This window comes from Stigmatopora nigra, chromosome 18 (genome assembly GCF_051989575.1).
Source record: "Stigmatopora nigra isolate UIUO_SnigA chromosome 18, RoL_Snig_1.1, whole genome shotgun sequence".
NCBI classification, from domain to species: Eukaryota; Metazoa; Chordata; class Actinopteri; order Syngnathiformes; family Syngnathidae; genus Stigmatopora; species Stigmatopora nigra.
Genome location: NC_135525.1, coordinates 4,236,082 through 4,253,747, shown reverse-complemented (window position 1 = coordinate 4,253,747; position 17,666 = coordinate 4,236,082). Strand labels below are relative to the sequence as shown.

Below are 17,666 nucleotides of genomic sequence, written 5' to 3'. Positions count from 1 at the left end.
CTTCACCGCAGGGTATTTAAACGTAAAACCATACTTAGCTTATTAGGAAATTGCCTAAAATGTTTAGGTAGTTTTGTGGAAAGAGCTGCAAAATTGGCAAAATCTCTCCAGGGACAAAAGTGCAATCTGTGCCCTTTTCTTTGTTTCTTATGTTTCTCGAATCAGACGCCTGACAAAATGTGATTTTTTTTTTCTTCCGTACACTTTATTTGGAAGTTTATCATAAGTCATAAATGACATGAAACCTTTCATGATTATATGAATGAGGATAGGTATCAAGTGTCCATCGTTAAAGTCACTTTTGATGCGTAATTGACATTGTTTCAAATGTCTTTGGGTTAAAATATTTAATGACATATGCTATAAGCATTCAGTCATGTACATGACGGGTGTCATGTCATGAATTGTGGCGGTGTTATAAGCATTTAAACTTTTTTTTTTTCTTTTTGATTGAAATATTTGTGTGGAAAATCGGAACGGTGATTTTTAAATCTTCACATTTTTCAAATAATGCATCTTGTGTATGTACTGGACGTGTGTGTGAATGTATGTGGCCGCTTTGGGGAATTAAATGAGATTGGTTCTCATCATTTTTAGGATTTTGTTGGGGAATTTGCTTATTTACATCCAAATACATTGATAAAGACTATGTAGTGTAGTAAGGAAAGTAGGCAAGGGATTTGGTCAAATTTGTCTAAACTAAACAACAACCATGTGCATGTTTTTTTTTTAATGTAAATTAGGGTATTTCAATTTTGGCCTATATGTGGGGATAAATGTGTAGTTTTGATCTAGATTTTTTCCCCCCCAAAAAACAATCATGTGGAACATTTATAGTAAGGCTTTTAATTATTTAGAAAAGCATTTAAGGCACTGAGATGTAAAATAATAAATAGTTAAGTTGATTTTAAAAAAGTATGTGTAGCTTTAAAAAAAACAAGTTTAGCAAGTTTAAAAAAAAATAGGCTGTTTTTTAAAAACTACTATGTACATATTCAAACCTTTCCCCTGAAAAACAATATATAGCCATGCCTATTTTCTTTGAAAGAAATATGCATTTTTTTGGCTTACTTATAACCATAGGGCACTGGGTGTTGCCCAAAACTATTTATGAAATTAAGAAAAATACATTACAATTTATTTTTGTTAACCCACTCAACAGTCTAATCAAATATGGCAACTTATATAATGAAATTGAGAGAAATATGAAGATAAAACTTAAATGACACCATAATCTTTAAGTGAATGCATTAATAACTTTAGTGAGCAGTCAACATAATAACTTGATTTTGTTGTGTCTCTGGTTGCTGTAGTTTGCATGATTTTTGTCCAGTTTTGTCCCTCTTTTTGTGCAGCTAGAGGGAATGCGTCCACTTGACAACGACCTCCTCCTCGGCAACGTGGTCGCTAGGCTGGAAAGGTTGGTAAAATGCGATGGCTCTCATGGTACACGCCGCCGTGTTCGCTGTGCAAAAGTACACCCAGACGCTCAACGTCAGGCCTGCGGCGCGCTCCTTCTTCCATGTTTCTGGAATTTTGGCGGCGATGCGCAGTGGTTGGGATAAATCCGTGATGGGGCCCGTAGACGATTCAGAGTCTGACAGCCACTCGTCATCTAAAGAAAAGTGGGATAGATTTGAAGCATGTTATTCACTGGTAGACGTCTAATCCATTTGAGGTGAGAGTGTTGCTTTGAAGGCAAAATCTTGAGAAAAATAATCAATATTGATGAAATACTATAGGAGTCAAATGCAAATTACAGTGGTACCTCGAGTTACGAGCTTATTTCGTTCCCGGGACTGAGCTTGTATGTCGATTTACTCGTAACTCAAACGTTACCCATAAAAATGAACTAAAAACAAATTAATTTGTGACAACCCTCTGAAAAAAACACCAAAAACAGGATACTGGATTGGAAAAACATCTATTAACAGAGTAACAAATAACTAGTGATTTAATAGTACTGAAATGTGTTTAATAGTAATACTAAAATTAGGGGGGGAGAGACTTTTTGGACGAAAACGCGCTCATAACATAACAAATTTATTTATCTATTTGCCCCACCTCCACCCAGACTTTCCGATGCAACCTATTGAGGGTTATTTGCTTTTGTATTCCCTTCAAAATATTCCCAAAAATAATGCACACAAATGTCCTCACAAATTGATAACGCACGACCAATTGCCAACCAGAAGTAGTATATACGCCATTCGCACTGACTAACGTGGAAAAAAAAAAACACTTGCTGTCTTCGTCGACTACCCCCTACCTTCGGCAGAAAGAGTCCAACAGCTGGGTGCTTCATCGGTAAGTTTGGCTCCCTCAGGAAGCGACAGTGCCAGCGATATGACCACAGTCTGCCCAGCGTGGACGGAAATCGGCGGCATGTCTATCCTGATGGCGCCCTTCGGCATCTTGGCGGATTTCGGGCGACTGGCAGCTTTAACGTCTGGCGCATCGGTGGAGTCTGTGGCAATGAGAAACTACGGAGATCGTTGGAGGTGAGCATTGGGGGGGGACGATAGTGGGACAAACGCAAAGCGCGTCACTCACCCGTGAAACGATTTCGGACCGCAAGTCTAGAACTTTGATTTGGTGGTTGTTGGTGTCGGCCACATAGAGGAGGTCACCACCGGCGTCCAGGCAAATTCCCCCAGGCTCGTTGAAACTGGACATTAGGAAAGCCGGACCCCCAGTGTCGCTCGCTTCCCCCGTACCGGCCAATGTGCGGCACTGCTTGCTTTTGGGGTCCACCACTTTAATCTAAGGGAAGGAGTAGGGGGTCGCAAATAGTGAATTGTCAAATTACTCATCTATTTTTATAATGCCGTTCATCTCTTTTGGAAATGAAACAAGAGGGGGGAAAGTAAATATTTGTAGGCCACAAACTGTAAAAAATAGGATTTAAAAAGGTGCAAAGAGTAAACAATAAGCAAGAATAAGGTATTAATATCACAATACTACAAAGTTTAGTCCCAATACGCCATTGTATATCGTTTTACATTTCAATCGTTTAAATGTTTACTTTTGAATTCAGATTTTAAATACTACACAGAAAAAGGGGAGACAGCGGATGTGGTAATTAATAGTTTGTAACCAGTTTTGCACAGATACCATTTTTTGTTCCAACCTCGGCCTGTGTTGGTATCAGCGGAATCTTTAATTACATCGTTTTGATTTTTTTTAAATTCTTAATTACTATTTACTCACTTGAATGTAAAGTCTGATTGATAACTTAGTTTGAATACTGCTTAACTAATTTCTGCTACTGAATGTTTGTTCGTTCATTCCCTGCCCTACCTGCCACTTCAAAATGGATTGGACCACCACTGTGGGCAAGCAGTCAGGGTGCAATTTAATTTGGGGTGCCTGAGAGTTTCCCCCCTCAAAAAATAACACTTATTTTCTTGACCAAGGGTGCTCAATACGTCAATCGCTATTGGTATTACGTCCAGGTCCCTCACCTTGTGGTTGTAAGAGTCGGCCACGTAGAGCAAGCTGGACTTGGAGGACCACGCCACGCCCAGTGGATGCTGCAGTTTGGCGTCCACACCTTTCCCGTCCACATCCCCAAAAGCGAAGAGGTTCTGTGTTCAAAATTCATTCAGTTCAAATTAATATTATCAGTCATTTTCAATGGTCAACACTGGCGTTGACGTTTGGATCTACCATAGGGTCCCTTTCGCCGCCCACTAGCGCCTTGACGGCGCCGTCCCGGAGCGCCACCATTCGAACGGTGCTGCTTTCGCTGTCGGCCACGAAAAGGCAGCCCCACGGCTCTTCGGGTGCGGCTGCCAAACCCGAGGGTTGGGCAAAACCCGCCTTGTGCGGGTACGCGTTGTTGCGGTTCTCCTCGTTGCCGCTGCCGGCCCATCGCACGCATGTGCCTGCCTTGGACTCGCTGTGGATGGGGACGGTTTCATAAGTCTGATCTTTTGCTGTTTTGTGTAGGTCTCACCTTGCTTTAGGGAGTTTGCCATCTTGGAGGAACAAAGCCCAAATTTGATGGGTTCCCGCCATGGCCACCCACAGCACATTGTCCTCCGCGCCTCCTACAAACAGCCAAAACAGGAACATGTATGATCTAATCAAAGCTATTCTTCCTTAAGACTTTGTTTAACCCTTTCAAATGCATCAATGGGATTTGTCTTCTTTCAGATTTCAGATTAGTAATTGGAATGAAGGCAGCCCATGTGGTTAGGGCAGTTCTATGATCGAAGGTTCGATCCCAGCTCCGAACCTTGCTGTGTGGAGTTTGCATGCTTTCCAAGGCTTGCGTGGGTTTTATCTGGGTAAGTCAGTCTACTTACACATCCCCAAAACCTGCATAGTAAGATAGTTATACACTAAGTATGAGTATGAGCGTGAATGATTCTGTCCATTTTTGCCAATGTCCCCCGCCTGGTTCCCGTAGTTTGCTGGAAGAGGCTCCAGCACCTCCACTCCCCGACTCTTGTGAGGATAAGGGTCTCAAACTTGCAGCCCAAGGTCCAATAACAGCATACTTCATATTTTGTGGCCCTCCTTTGACATGACCCTACCATATTTCCTCGCATATAAGCCACCCCAGTGTATATGCGTCACCCTTAAAATGTTAGAATTTTAAAATTTCTCACATATAAGCCGCCCCGATTCACAATTTTAACCTCCATATTTATGGTTTTAATAGGGAGTACAAATATATTACTCTGAAGGGAAAATCTAAAGAAAATTAACCACATGTGGTATTTTTGTATGAATCAAAAGCACATGATTAGGGTCAATATCATAAGGAAGTTAATGAGGATATTGAATAGTATCTAAGAGTCCCCCTTAGGAGCTTTATGGTAATTAAGTTTGATACCCACCGGCTGACCCGAGCGCCACGTCCCACGGCGAGCTAATGGGCTGCCGGGTTCCTTCAGCACCACCTGCTTTGTCCGTGCCCTGAGTGCCGACACCGGCGAGCGTGCTCACTTGCCCAGTCGATAAGTCGATCTGCGTGGGTGGACAAACAAAAATGATGAGGACGCAAAAGAACCAAGTAGGCGTAGGAGTAGGCGGCCTCATCTGACCTTCCGGATCAGGTGGTTTTCCGTGTCGGCCACATACAAGATGTTACCCTTTGCGGCCACGCCCTGTGGGGCGTTGAAGGAAGCTTCGGATAGGCGACCATCTCGTCTTCCGCTTTCGGGACCTGGATAACAAAGATGTCTTTATAGCATAGAGCTGTTTTTTTTGGCTTTGCAAACATTATCAAATTAAATAGATAGATGTCCAATTCAATTTTGTCTGGGAAGTAGGGCTGGAAACCTCTTTCACTTCCAAAGAGATCCAATCTATTTAGACCAGGGGTCGGGAACCTTTTTAACGAAAAGAGCCACAAACAATTCATATTTTCCAATGTTATTTCTTGTGAGCATACTACAAATTTAAAAGTCAAAATACATACATATAAACGAGTGCCTTATCATTTTTTTTTGTTATTTCACTAATTTAAAGTGGAAAAAAAATGAATATTTTAAAAAATATTCTTATGCTGTTGCTAATCAATGAAAGGATGCATTCCAGAAGGGTCTACTGCAAAAAAAAGAAGATTAAAGCAGTTCTAGATGTAATATCTCAATTCTGTCACCAGCAGTGTCCATATTTTAGCTCACAGATTAGCAAAGAGCCAGATGCACTCATCAAAAGAGCCACATGTGGCTCCCGAGCCATAGGTCCCCTACCCGATTTAGGATTAAACGTCCATGCAGAGTTAAGCACCACACTAACTTACCTCCAATGACGTGCAACAGCTGACGTGATGTAGTGGACACCACCAGAATCCGATGGTGTCCAGTATCTGCGATAATCAAGCGGTCGCTGTCGACGCAAACCTTCCCGGGAAATGACAAGATTCCGGGGAGCTGTGAGTCCCGGTAGAGCATGATGCCCACCGGGTGTGGCTGTAGCAGCCCCTTCTGCCGGTAGTGACGGAGGCTGACGTCGGCCAAAAGCGCCAAGCGCTCGCGGTGGCCCTCGCCGACCAGTGAGAAGAGCAGGTTTCCCCGTGGGCCCACCATAACCAGAGTGGGCCAGCAGGAGACCTCCAGCTGGTTCCAGAGCAGTGCCTCGCTGTCGTTTACTACCGGGTGGCGGATGTCGTAGCGGAGCACCGCGCTGCGGATGTTGTCCGCGACCTTTCCAAGAGAAAGACATTAATCAGTCGGCCTTATATATACACGCATTTTGAGTATGGTGCTCAAGTAATAACACTTAAAAATATGAATTGTTTATGGCTCTCTTTCCAAAAGGTTCCCGACCCCTGGCATAGAGTGCCGACTTACCTTTTCATTGGGGAATTTGGCAGAATGTACACCAACAATAACCAATCCATCTGAAAAGATGTTTAAGAGGAAGAATACATGATCAAAACAGAACAATTTCAGAAGAAAGCAAAGTTCATTTGCAATTTCATTGAACGCCACCCTAAAATTTAACTCAAGTCAACAAATTTATGAAAGCTTATTTAAGACTTACAGCATCGCTCTCCTATTTTTCACCAGAAAATTAACATTTACTATTTGTTGGTTATTTTCTGTTTTGCAGTAAGAAAACAACCATTACTGGATGAATTAATTCCTTATGATATTGACCCAAATTGTGTGTTTTGATTCATACAGTATCTCAGAAATACCACGTGCAATGATTTTTCTTAAGATTTTCTCTTCAAAGTAACACATTTTTATTCCCTTTGAATATGGAGGTGAAAATTGTGAATCAGGGTGCGGCTTATATGTGAGAAAATAGGGTACATAGAGCACAAATAGTGCAATACCTTGCACTGAGTGCTTCTTTTCAAGATGGTGAAGATCTGGCAGAATATGCATGCAGTTGATGCAGCAGTAGGTAAAGAAGTCTAGCAACACCACTTTTCCAGACAGCTCCTTGCTAAAAGACAGCGGCCCCTCTGTGTTCAGCCATTCCAGACCTGCAAAAAAATGTAATGCTCACTCATTGAAGACAATACAGTAATCCCTCTAATATTGCTGTTAATGTAGACCAGACATGGTTGTGATAGGATCACCCTTATTATAACTACTTCTTTTTTTTGGGGGGGGGGGGGGGGGTGAGTCCTAGAAGGTGGAGTGGCTTATGCTTACACAAGTTTCAGCATGGAATTTCACATTTTTATGAACTTCAAAAAAAGAAATAATGCATTTTTTATTCAGTGCTAAGTCCTAGTTAAGAGTTCCAGCATTGATTTTCACATGTTTATGCACTTTAAAAAAATATTTTTTATTTGTTTCCCCCAGAAAAAATCCGCGATCTGGTGAAGTCGCGATATAAGAGGGATTACTGTACAGATGAAAAGACTTCTAAAATTCACTTAGGAAGGGATCTGCTAACACCACCCAAAAACATAATCAGCCTTGATATACCAGTCTCTATAGAATAGCATTTCTGGCTAACCAAATCAAAACAATAGCAATTTGATGCCGTACCAATCTCAAAATCTGGAATCTGCTGATCATCCCTCTCGTCTATATCCTTCAGATAATTGAAGACGAGAGCTTCCATTGATTCGCGTGTGGTGGCTTCATCTAAAGAGAGATCGAGTACACTTTGGAGGGGAAACAGAGTTGACAGGCGGCACTGAGAAGCCATGACAGAAACTTCAGCTACTAAGCCCGCTTGGGTAAACTCATCCCTTAGATTCACGCACCGACTTTCGACAAAGTTTGTTTATATAAGATTAATATAACATTAGTAATAAGGAAAAGTAAACAAGTAAACGTAATGGTAGGGTCATAAATTTAGAATATTCATTTTAATTATAATAATGTTTCACTCCTGTTTGCGTGTACTTAATACCGATCTACGTCATTAAGAAACTATTGGAAAGTGCCGTTGCGTTTCAACCTCTGTATTTACTTAATTCAACTCAATGATGGCATGCAGCGTGTCGCCAACCCGATTCAAATTTCTCCAGTTAACATCGACCTTATTTTTGTAATTTACACCTTAATTTTTGGATCTAGTTTTACAAAAGTTATTTTAGTCAATCTCACTGGAAGTGGCATGTTAATGCAAGGAAATTATCGTGTTTTAATGAAGACTTCGGGTAGGGTAAGGCTGTGAGTTTCCTCCAAATGATTTGAAATGTCCCAAAAGACTGACCCTGAAAATGACATTTGGAATTATAAACCTCGCGTAAAGACAAAGAAGAAACGTGATACAACTGCGTGTGGAAATCCTGCCCGTAGGAAATGTAGTACGGACACAAAGTCCGTCCGTCCTAATGAACAATGTGATGGCAACTCGTTATCCCAAAATGTTGACAGTGAAAACAAGGGAGACGTTTGTCCCATTTGCCAGATGCCTTTTTCTATCTTATTGGTGCAATCACAAAGATGGCATGTTGCAGAATGTCTGGATACACCGAGGGATGCTTGTCCAGGTAAGTGCATGGTTTGAGTCTAGCCGCCATATTGGATGTGTCAATTCTGCCTAAAACTATAAGCAAATAGACTTAACGTTATAAAGCATGTGTGTTACTATCGAACATTTCTCGTATTCTATTGAATATTGCATTAATGAACTCATTTAGTGCCGCTGATGGACATCCAGAGGTGGTCCTGGTTCAATTTTGCTTGGATAACACCAAGGGGGCTGGACCCTGTCCCAGCTGATTTCGGGCCAGAGACGGGACACGCCCTGAATCAGTGGACAGCCAATCGCAGAGCACAACGATTCACCATCATACCTAGTGGCAATTTAGTGTTAAATAAGCCTACCCTGTATGTTTTTGGGATGTGGGAGGAAAGCAAAGTACCTGGAGAAAAAATGTGCAAGTCCAGGGACAACATGCAAACTCCACACAGTGAGGACCGAGTTAGGATCAAACCCTCAACCTCACAACTATGCGACTGATGCGCTAACCATGTTTTGATCCAATAGAAGAGTACAAATGTGTCAATATATACACACCAATATGAATTGCACCAACCCTCAACCTCATAAATAGAATAGAACAAGCATGTCCCGCCTGTTTGGGCGAGGTTGTTATTGCACGTATTTTGGTAATATATTTGTGTAAGGAGAAACACGGTGGCTAATCCACACGTGGGCACATCGCAAAAAAAGGATGAAAGTAAAAAAAATGGATGTGATGGATGAAGGAACAAAAGGGAAAAGCCAATAGCTCAAGTTGGACCCTAACCCCAACCCCAAATTTGATTTTAATATTAATAATTTGAATTTATAAAAATAATCACTCGTATACAAGAATCCAACAGCCCTTTCTGGCCATCATTAAAAAAAATAAACTCTCTACGATGAACGGTCTGGACAAACGTAGCGTGAGAATCTTAACATAACCACACACGCACATCCATAAATTATGCTATATCAAGATTAATAGATAAAATCAAATTTAAAGAAATATTAAGCACAATGACCATCGTCTAAAATCAGTGCTCTGACTCTACCTATTGTTTTTGATATCTTTATTAATTATGTTGTGGATAATTGCCTCCCTCGGCAAATCTAGTTCACTTATTTGATATGGAAATGTGGGATAATCATCGAAACAACTTGTAGTCTATTGAAAACATTTTTATATTGCGCCCCCACATATATTGTGCCATGTGTGTTAGTCCATATTGGCTGTAGACATCCAATTCATTCCTGTTGTGTCATCTGTTTTTTTTTAGAATGCCCTGACGGGTCCTTGTGCTCGTCATCTATTCCGAACCACTACAACAAGTTCAAGCACTCGCAGCTGGCCCACGTTCGTGCTACCGGTCTCGCCACACCGCTTCTCTCGCATCACAACGAGCACCCTTCCCCAAATGACCACATGGACGCATCACCGCCATCGTCGACGCCTTCCCAAACAAAAAACGGTCTTCTGTTATTGCGCTCGCCCGGCCCGGAAGACATGAAAAAGAAGAAAGGCTGGTCTCCAAAAGGACGTTCGTCCATTACCTTCTCGCAGGAAAGTGTAATGGCGCCGGTGACGTCTTGCCAAATCCCAAATTCTCCCGATAACGATGACGGAATATCTTACTCTCCTCTTTCGGAGCTCCCTGCCGAGATCGGAGCGTCCGATGACGAAGACTTGCTGCTTCTCTTGGGTGAAGACGAGCCCGTCCCGGACGTGATAGATTGCCCAGAAGGCGGCGTCCATGCGGAAAAGGTTCAATCCCCTCAGAGCAAAGTTTTAGAATGCTTGAAGGAAAGTGTATCTTTTGTAGCGCCTCATCGGATGGAGACACCTCGACGCAATGGACTCAAGCAGACGGACATCGGAGTGTTTTTCGGACTCAAACCGTTGAAGACGGACGTGCCGGGATCTGGTGTCGTGGCGAGACAGGTTTCTTTGAAAGGGCGAGGGAAAGTGAACGCCGGAATGAGGGAACGAGATGATAAGGACGTAAACGGAGTAGAGGAGGAGACTAAGAACAAACGGCGGAAGCTAAACGACAACGGACAACAACCACGACAACGATGGTGTCCCTTCTACAAAAAAATTCCAGGTGAGTCCTTGTCGTCTTCTTTCTCTTCCAATTTAAACACGGCTCATTTTCTTTAGGCACAACGTTCGCCGTCGACGCCTTCCACTACGGCCCTATTGAAGGCATCACTGCTTACTTCCTGACTCATTTTCATTCCGACCACTATGGCGGCCTCACCAGAAAGTCCACGTTTCCTATTTACTGCAATGAGGCAAGTCATCGCCATTTTCAAAACGCGTCTCGGCTGTGTCTCAAGGTCAAACGTTTTTCGTTGTTTTACAGCTGACGGCTAAGTTGGTGAAGAGCAAGTTGAAGGTGGACGAGCGCTTTGTGCACCAGCTGCCCATGAACATCAAAGTCTCCGTGGATGGGACACAAGTGGTTCTTCTTGATGCCAACCAGTAGGTTGCCAACTTCCGTCGCGTCTTTACATTTGAACATGACACTCATTGGCTCGCATTGACAGTGCTAAATGGCCAATCTATCTTGACCGGGACCGGACCATTTTAGATATAATATAATATAATATAATATAATATAATATAATATAATATAATATAATATAATATAATATAATATAATATAATATAATATAATATAATATAATATAATATAATATAATATAATATAATATAATATAACATAACATAACATAACATAACATAACATAACATAACATAACATAACATAACATAACATAACATAACATAACATAACATAACATAACATAACATAACATAACATAACATAACATAACATAACATAACATAACATAACATAACATAACATAACATAACATAACATAACATAACATAACATAACATAACATAACATAACATAACATAACATAACATAACATAACATAACATAACATAACATAACAGAATATAATATCTCTATATATCTATATATTTATAAATGGATTAAAAGCCCTGAAAATTCGGTGTTTTATACATCTAAAATAATGTTTATTTTAGCTTTTTTTTTAGATATATATTTTTAGATTTTACAAAATGATTTTTGAACTAAAAACACAGAAAAAAACGATTAAAAAATTACAATTATTGATTTAAAAGGGGGAAAATCAGGAAATTTAATACACATCTATACTCTTCATTTTAATTTGATCATAAAACGCATTGAGCTCATATCTCGAGGTACCACTATATAGTAGTTAGTTAATATTTATACCGTGTTCCCTCGCTACTTCGCGCTTCAGCTACCGCGGACTCAAAGCTTCGCAGATTTTTTTCAGGAATTTTTTTTTAAAGATATTAAATTAAAATTATAAATTACATCATTTTACAAGATGTGGAAACTATATATGTGTGTGTGTGTGTGTATATATACATATATTTATATATATACACATGTGTATATATACATATATTTGTATATATATACTTATATATATTTATATATAAATATATATATACTTATATACATTTATATATATATACTTATATATGGATGTATATGAACATTTATATATACATATTTGTGGTTTAGAGGTTTGTTCACCTGACTCCCATGTGGGAAACTATGGTTCAAATCCTGTTTGGGAAACATTTTCCCTTAGTTATTTCAATGTATTTGTAGTCCAGACCTTCAAATGATGACAAGGGAGAGTTTAGCCAAGTTGTGGCGCAGTGGTTAACTCACCTGTCTCTTGTCTGGGTGGCCTGGGTTCAAATCCTGGTTGGGACACATTTTCACTTAGTTGTTTCTGTGGACTTCTTCTCAAGACACTCAAATGATTACAAAGGAAAGTGTAGTCACTTGGTGGCGCAGAGGTTAGAGCACTGGACTCCCGTCTAGGAGACCTGGGTTCAATTCCTGGTTGAGACACATTTCCACTTAGTTGTTTCTGTGTACTTCTTGTCAAGAAACTCAAATGATGACTAAGGAAAGTGTAGTCACTTGGTTGGCGCAGAGGTTAGAGCACTGGACTCCCGTCTAGGAGACCTGGGTTCGATTCCCGCTGTCGTCCTTTGGCTGATCACTACACCGTGTAGTCTGGAAAATGCAACAAGAAGAAGAAAAAAAAGAAAAACCTTTTTAATTTATATTAAACACTTAGTCATACTTTTCAGCAAAAGGTTATATTCCGAACTGCCTTCGGCAGTTCGGAAGACAGTTGATGGACCTGTCTGTGCACAAGGCGTTCTCGGGTCGGCCTTCGGCCGACCCTCGACCGCTTGCTTGGTCAGTCAACCGCCGACACCGGGAAGCGAACTCACGTTCTCTCCGTGCAAAGGCGAGTGTGCAACCCACTACACCAACTCGTGCCCCACTTATACATGGGTGTTGAAACGTTTTATCCAAGGAAATGGGGTGAAACACTTAGTCATTTTTTGGACAAAATGCTTCATCCACCATTGAAGACTTATACACTTAGACACTTAGGCATTAGAACTTATTCTTTTAACTGAATAACATTGGGAAAATCTTTGCCTGCAGTGGGATTTGAACCCAGGTCCTCAGATGTGGTAGACTGATGACTTAACTACTGGGCCACCACCCTGTGAGAGAAAGTAGTAGTACTTGTAAATTTATCTAATTCATTTACCTGAATAATATTGGGAAAATCTTTGCAAGCACTGGGATTTGAACCCAGGACCACACAGGCGGTAGACTGATGACTTATCCACTGGGCCACCACCCTATGAAAGTAGATGGTTGTACTTATACTCTCATCTCTTTCATTTACCTGAATAATAGTGGGAAAGTCTTTGCAGGCACTGGGATTTGAACCCAGGACCACAGAGGTGGGAAACCGATGACTTATCCACTGGGCCAGCACTCTCCACTATTAGGAAGTAGTATTTGTTGTTTTGTCTCTTTTCACACCCAGATCATACTTAGTCCTTTATTGTACCTTCAAGTGGGAAAAGTTAGGTCAAATGACAAAGCAGAGCAAACCAGGATTTGAACCCAGGTCTACAGAGGTGGGAGGCCAATGACTTATTCACATTGGTTGGATGTTTTGGGACTTTTTCTTCTGCAAAAAGAATATGTTTCTCCTAATTGTTTTGATTGCCTAACAACTAGAGTTTGACGTTTTTTTCAGCTGTCCCGGAGCAGCCATGTTGTTGTTCTTCCTCTCCAACGGACAGACGGTTCTCCACACGGGTGATTTCCGGGCCGATCCCGCCATGGAGGCTTACCCGGAGCTCCTGGGCTGCCGAGTCCACACGCTCTATCTGGACACCACGTAAGCGGCGCTGCCGAGTCTTCCCATAAACGTTCCAACCGTTAAAGCGTATTTCACCGGCAGGTATTGCGCCCCAGAATACGTCTTCCCAAAACAACAGGAAGTCATCCAGTTTGCCACCTCCACTGCATTGGAAGCCGTGACGCTCCACCCTCGGACGTTGGTGGTGTGCGGGTCCTACTCGGTGGGCAAGGAAAAGGTCTTTTTGGGTGAGTAGCCGTCCCTCCGAGCCTGGAAAATATACATTTTTGTGTCTCTCAAAATAAAAATACCGTAAAACCTCTATTTCAACCCTATTTTTTCCGTTCAATTAGAGGGTGCCATTCAATTAAGGGGTGCCGTTCAATTAGAGGGTGCTGTTCAATTAGGGGGTGCCGTTCAATTAGAGGGTGCTGTTCAATTAGGGGGTGCCGTTCAATTAGAGGGTGCTGTTCAATTAGAGGGTGCCATTCTATTTTCATTTTGCAGAAAATTAATATATTAAAATTCCGAGTGTGTTTTTAATTCTCATCCATCTACAAAAATGGCCATAATTTGGTCATAATTTTGGTTCAGCGACCAATAATTAATCATTTTTTAGCATGGACATAAATATATTTACAGCCTTAAGGCCCAATTAGAAATATATTCATGAAAAGATACCGCAATAATTTTCTACCAGTTATTTATTTATTGGGAACCTGGTCTGTTTTAAAAGAGAAAACTGACTTTTTTTCCTGATCTTTGTAGCTTTGAGAGAAGTTTTGGGCTGCAAAGTGTGCGTGTCACAAGATAAATATAACACCATGCGGTGTCTGGAGTCAGAGGGCATCGAGCGACGTTTTACCACCGATTGGAAGGCGACGCGCCTCCACGTTCTCCCTATGATGCACCTTAATATCACAGTAAGGAAATGTTATTATTTTTATTGACTTTTATGCTCTCTTTGTTTTGCAACGTTTGTTTTACTATTCACAATAGAACGATAGGATATCATACAGTAGGTTTTGCAATACAGTATACCCTTGTTTTTCACGTTACCAAAAGGATCTGCAAAATCCGTGAAGTAGAAACCTTTATTTAAAAAAAAAAATAAAACAATTATTTCACAATAAAATACTTAATTTTATTATACATTGAGAAGAAAGAACAAACCATTTACAGGCTCAATCATTTCTTTCACGAATAAAAGAACTACTTTTGAAATACTTTTTTCAACAAATTACTTCTGTACTGTCAAATAATCATTTTAATCATCAATGTGCACAAAATGCAGAAGGAAGATTCATTAATTTCGTAATGCGGAATGTTTGTCTACATTTCGGGTTTTGGAGAAACTTGAAATTGCAAAAGAATTTGCACGTAAGTAATGTAAATTTGGCAAGCTGTATTACGTAAGAGTACATATTAAACTACAATGTTATTGACGCATAGGTAGAGAAAAAACAGAGTGACTTTTTAGCCAATTAGAATCCAGAATAAAATGCACGATGCAAATCCGAGAAGTAGCAAATCTGGGAAAAGTAAACCACGTTATAGCAAGGGATCACTGTATACCTCATGATTATTTTGTTGTTTGTAGTCCTTAACTCGTTCACTACCATTGGCTTTAAATCCATTTCAATTGTAACCACTGTATTTTGATCCTATTAAAATTGAGTTAATACTATAATATTAATAAATGAAAAATGTTTTTTTAACCCGATTCCGATCCTCTGAAAAAAATGCGACGTCTTTATCATTCGATCAGAAGAAAGTTGCTCTTATCTTATTGGACAAATCTTACATTTATTAACGTCTTCTTCTTTTAGGCTATAAAATCCTTATAAATTATCCACTAAATCCACTCTTAAAAGGGCCGCTTGCTATTTTCCCGTCTTTCCGCAGAAGCTGCGGGCGCATCTGAATAGATTTTCAGACCAATACGATCATTTACTGGCATTCAAACCAACCGGCTGGAGTTTCAGTCAGCAGACCACGTCGCTTCAAGACATTCTTCCTGTCTTCAGAGACGGCGTTTCCATTTATGGTATTTATCGTCGTTTTTCTAACATGGAGAGCAGCTTTTACAACTTACTGATTTTTTTTGTTTTTTTGGGCTGTCGTCAGGAATTCCATACAGCGAGCACAGCAGCTTCTCCGAGCTGAAGCGCTTCGTCCAATGGCTGCGCCCGCTCAAGATCATCCCGACAGTAAACATAGGCAGCCGGGACGCCAGGATGGCCATGGAGAAGCATTTTGGCAATTGGCTCACCACAGCCAACTCCTCCTTGGAAAGAAATTCTGTTGTTAATGAGTAATCATGAGTTCTTATACTAAAGATGATATTGACTACACTTGTCTTTTTTGATGTTGAAATAATAAATGGGATTTTTGTATACAATGACCTCATTTGTGAGAGTACTGTTATTTCTGCACTATAAGGCACAACAGTGCAACTGTTACTATACATGGTCATTTTTTAAATAAATAAAAGCCTTACTATACATGGTCATTTTTAAAGAAAAAAAGCCTTACAATACATGGTCATTTTTTTAAGAAATAAGCCTCACTATACTATGTTGTTTTATTTTTTTTTAAGAAATAAGCCTTACAATACATGGTCATTTTTTTAAAAAATAAGCCTCACTATACTATGTTGTTTTATTTTTTTTAAGAAATAAGCCTTACAATACATGGTCATTTTTTAAAGAAATAAGCCTCACTATACTATGTTGGTTTTTTTTAAAAGAAAAAATCCTTACAATACATGGTCATTTTTTAAAGAAATATGTCTTACAATACATGGTCATTTTTTTTAAAGAAATAAGCCTTGCAATACTATGTCGTTTTTAATGAATAAAGCCTTGTTATACAATGTCATGTTTTTATGAAAAAAAACCTTATTATACTGTCATTTTTCAAGAAAAAAAGGCCTTACTATACTATTTCGTTTTTTAAGAAAAAAGCCTTACTATACTATGTCGTTTTTTTAAGAAAAATGCCTTACTATACTATGTCGTTTTTTCAAGAAAAATGCCTTACTATACTATGTCGTTTTTTAAGAAAATATGCCTACTATACATGGTCATTTTTTAAGAAAATATGCCTACTATACATGATCATTTTTTAAGAAAATATGCTTTACTATACATGGTCATTTCTTTAAGAAAAAAAGCCTTACTATACATGGTCTTTTTTTCACATGGGTCGACAATAGGCATAACCATGCCCATATTGCACCGCCATGTTGAATGTAGAAAAGATGGTGGCTTGCTTACCGTTTTCCGAGAGGTGCTTTGTCCTCCCAACTCATTGTCCATGTTTTGAAGATGACGCAGATAGTCGTGGTTTTTATGGTCTTGATGCTATAAAAAAGTATGCGTTAGAACACTGATTTTTACCGAATATGGAGTAATATTTTGACTTAAAATTTTACATTAACTCACCTTCATTCTAGGCCATCTGACTCCATTAAAAGTTTAACATTTGAAACACAAAGAATGCTTCATTAAATTTTATACAATAACTGAAAGTGAATAAAAAAATATTTAATTTCGTTTTTTTTTTAATGTAGCATCAAAAATGTTTACTATAGTGACAACAGTACATGTTTTTTTCCTTTTCAGATGATCTTGTTTTTTTTAAATTAATGCATCCAAATCCTTTCAAATAAATTAGTGAGGACAACGGCAGCGAACACCATAAAGCATTTCAAAGTGAAGCGCTAAATATCTTTTCAAAAAGGCACCACATCAGAGATCCACATGTCAAGCAGGATGGATACTTCTAAGACTGTGAGAATGAGCGCGGCGAAACAGAGAAACGTTTTTCTTTTGTGGTTTGGCAGTCGCTCGCTAGCTCACTAGCTGCCTCTGTGATACCATCGACACACACACACAAACTTTTTTTTATCGACCCAATTGGACTTTTTGACATTAAGATTTGGGGGTGAGGGCAAGAGAGCGGTTTCTCAAGATGTTTCTAAAAAGCTGGTTTTCTGGTTCCTCGGT

The 17,666-nt window shown here is 39.7% G+C and overlaps 2 protein-coding genes across 3 annotated transcripts; one reads left to right on the top strand and one right to left on the bottom strand.

Annotated features, from left to right (window-relative positions):
• Positions 1 to 200: 200 nt before the first annotated feature.
• On the bottom strand, positions 201 to 7,674 carry nhlrc2 (NHL repeat containing 2). The gene is made up of 12 exons (XM_077738752.1): positions 7,467 to 7,674; positions 6,800 to 6,952; positions 6,309 to 6,358; positions 5,759 to 6,161; positions 5,055 to 5,176; positions 4,848 to 4,977; positions 3,959 to 4,052; positions 3,670 to 3,901; positions 3,465 to 3,587; positions 2,554 to 2,763; positions 2,270 to 2,483; positions 201 to 1,615 (listed from the first exon to the last, which is right to left on the bottom strand). Exons 1-12 carry the CDS (start codon positions 7,627 to 7,629, stop codon positions 1,356 to 1,358), a joined length of 2,154 nt encoding a protein of 717 aa, XP_077594878.1. The 5' UTR covers positions 7,630 to 7,674; the 3' UTR covers positions 201 to 1,355.
• On the top strand, positions 7,359 to 16,060 carry dclre1a (DNA cross-link repair 1A (PSO2 homolog, S. cerevisiae)). 2 transcript variants are annotated; one of them, XM_077738751.1, is made up of 10 exons: positions 7,359 to 7,660; positions 8,341 to 8,422; positions 9,678 to 10,502; positions 10,559 to 10,692; positions 10,764 to 10,882; positions 13,552 to 13,695; positions 13,759 to 13,904; positions 14,425 to 14,579; positions 15,562 to 15,703; positions 15,784 to 16,060. In XM_077738751.1, exons 1-10 carry the CDS (start codon positions 7,628 to 7,630, stop codon positions 15,972 to 15,974), a joined length of 1,971 nt encoding a protein of 656 aa, XP_077594877.1. In that variant the 5' UTR covers positions 7,359 to 7,627; the 3' UTR covers positions 15,975 to 16,060. The 2 variants fall into 2 exon arrangements, with proteins under 2 accessions (XP_077594877.1, XP_077594876.1); XM_077738750.1 differs by lacking the exon at positions 7,359 to 7,660 and having other exon boundaries at positions 7,850 to 8,422.
• The last annotated feature ends 1,606 nt before the right edge of the window (positions 16,061 to 17,666 follow it).

What these genes read in the sequence shown, in the direction of transcription:
- nhlrc2 (XM_077738752.1), bottom strand. Translation starts at nt 7,629, where the DNA reads ATGGCTTCTCAGTGCCGCCTGTCAACTCTGTTTCCCCTCCAAAGTGTA. An exon ending in CCAAATTCCCCAATGAAAAG is followed by an intron (nt 6,162 to 6,308) that starts GTAAGTCGGCAC and finishes TCTCTTGGAAAG; the next exon opens with GTCGCGGACAACATCCGCAG. An exon ending in GGTCCGAAATCGTTTCACGG is followed by an intron (nt 2,484 to 2,553) that starts GTGAGTGACGCG and finishes CGATCTCCGTAG; the next exon opens with TTTCTCATTGCCACAGACTC.
- dclre1a (XM_077738750.1), top strand. Translation starts at nt 8,125, where the DNA reads ATGTCCCAAAAGACTGACCCTGAAAATGACATTTGGAATTATAAACCT. An exon ending in GTTCTTCTTGATGCCAACCA is followed by an intron (nt 10,883 to 13,551) that starts GTAGGTTGCCAA and finishes CGTTTTTTTCAG; the next exon opens with CTGTCCCGGAGCAGCCATGT. An exon ending in AGACGGCGTTTCCATTTATG is followed by an intron (nt 15,704 to 15,783) that starts GTATTTATCGTC and finishes GGCTGTCGTCAG; the next exon opens with GAATTCCATACAGCGAGCAC.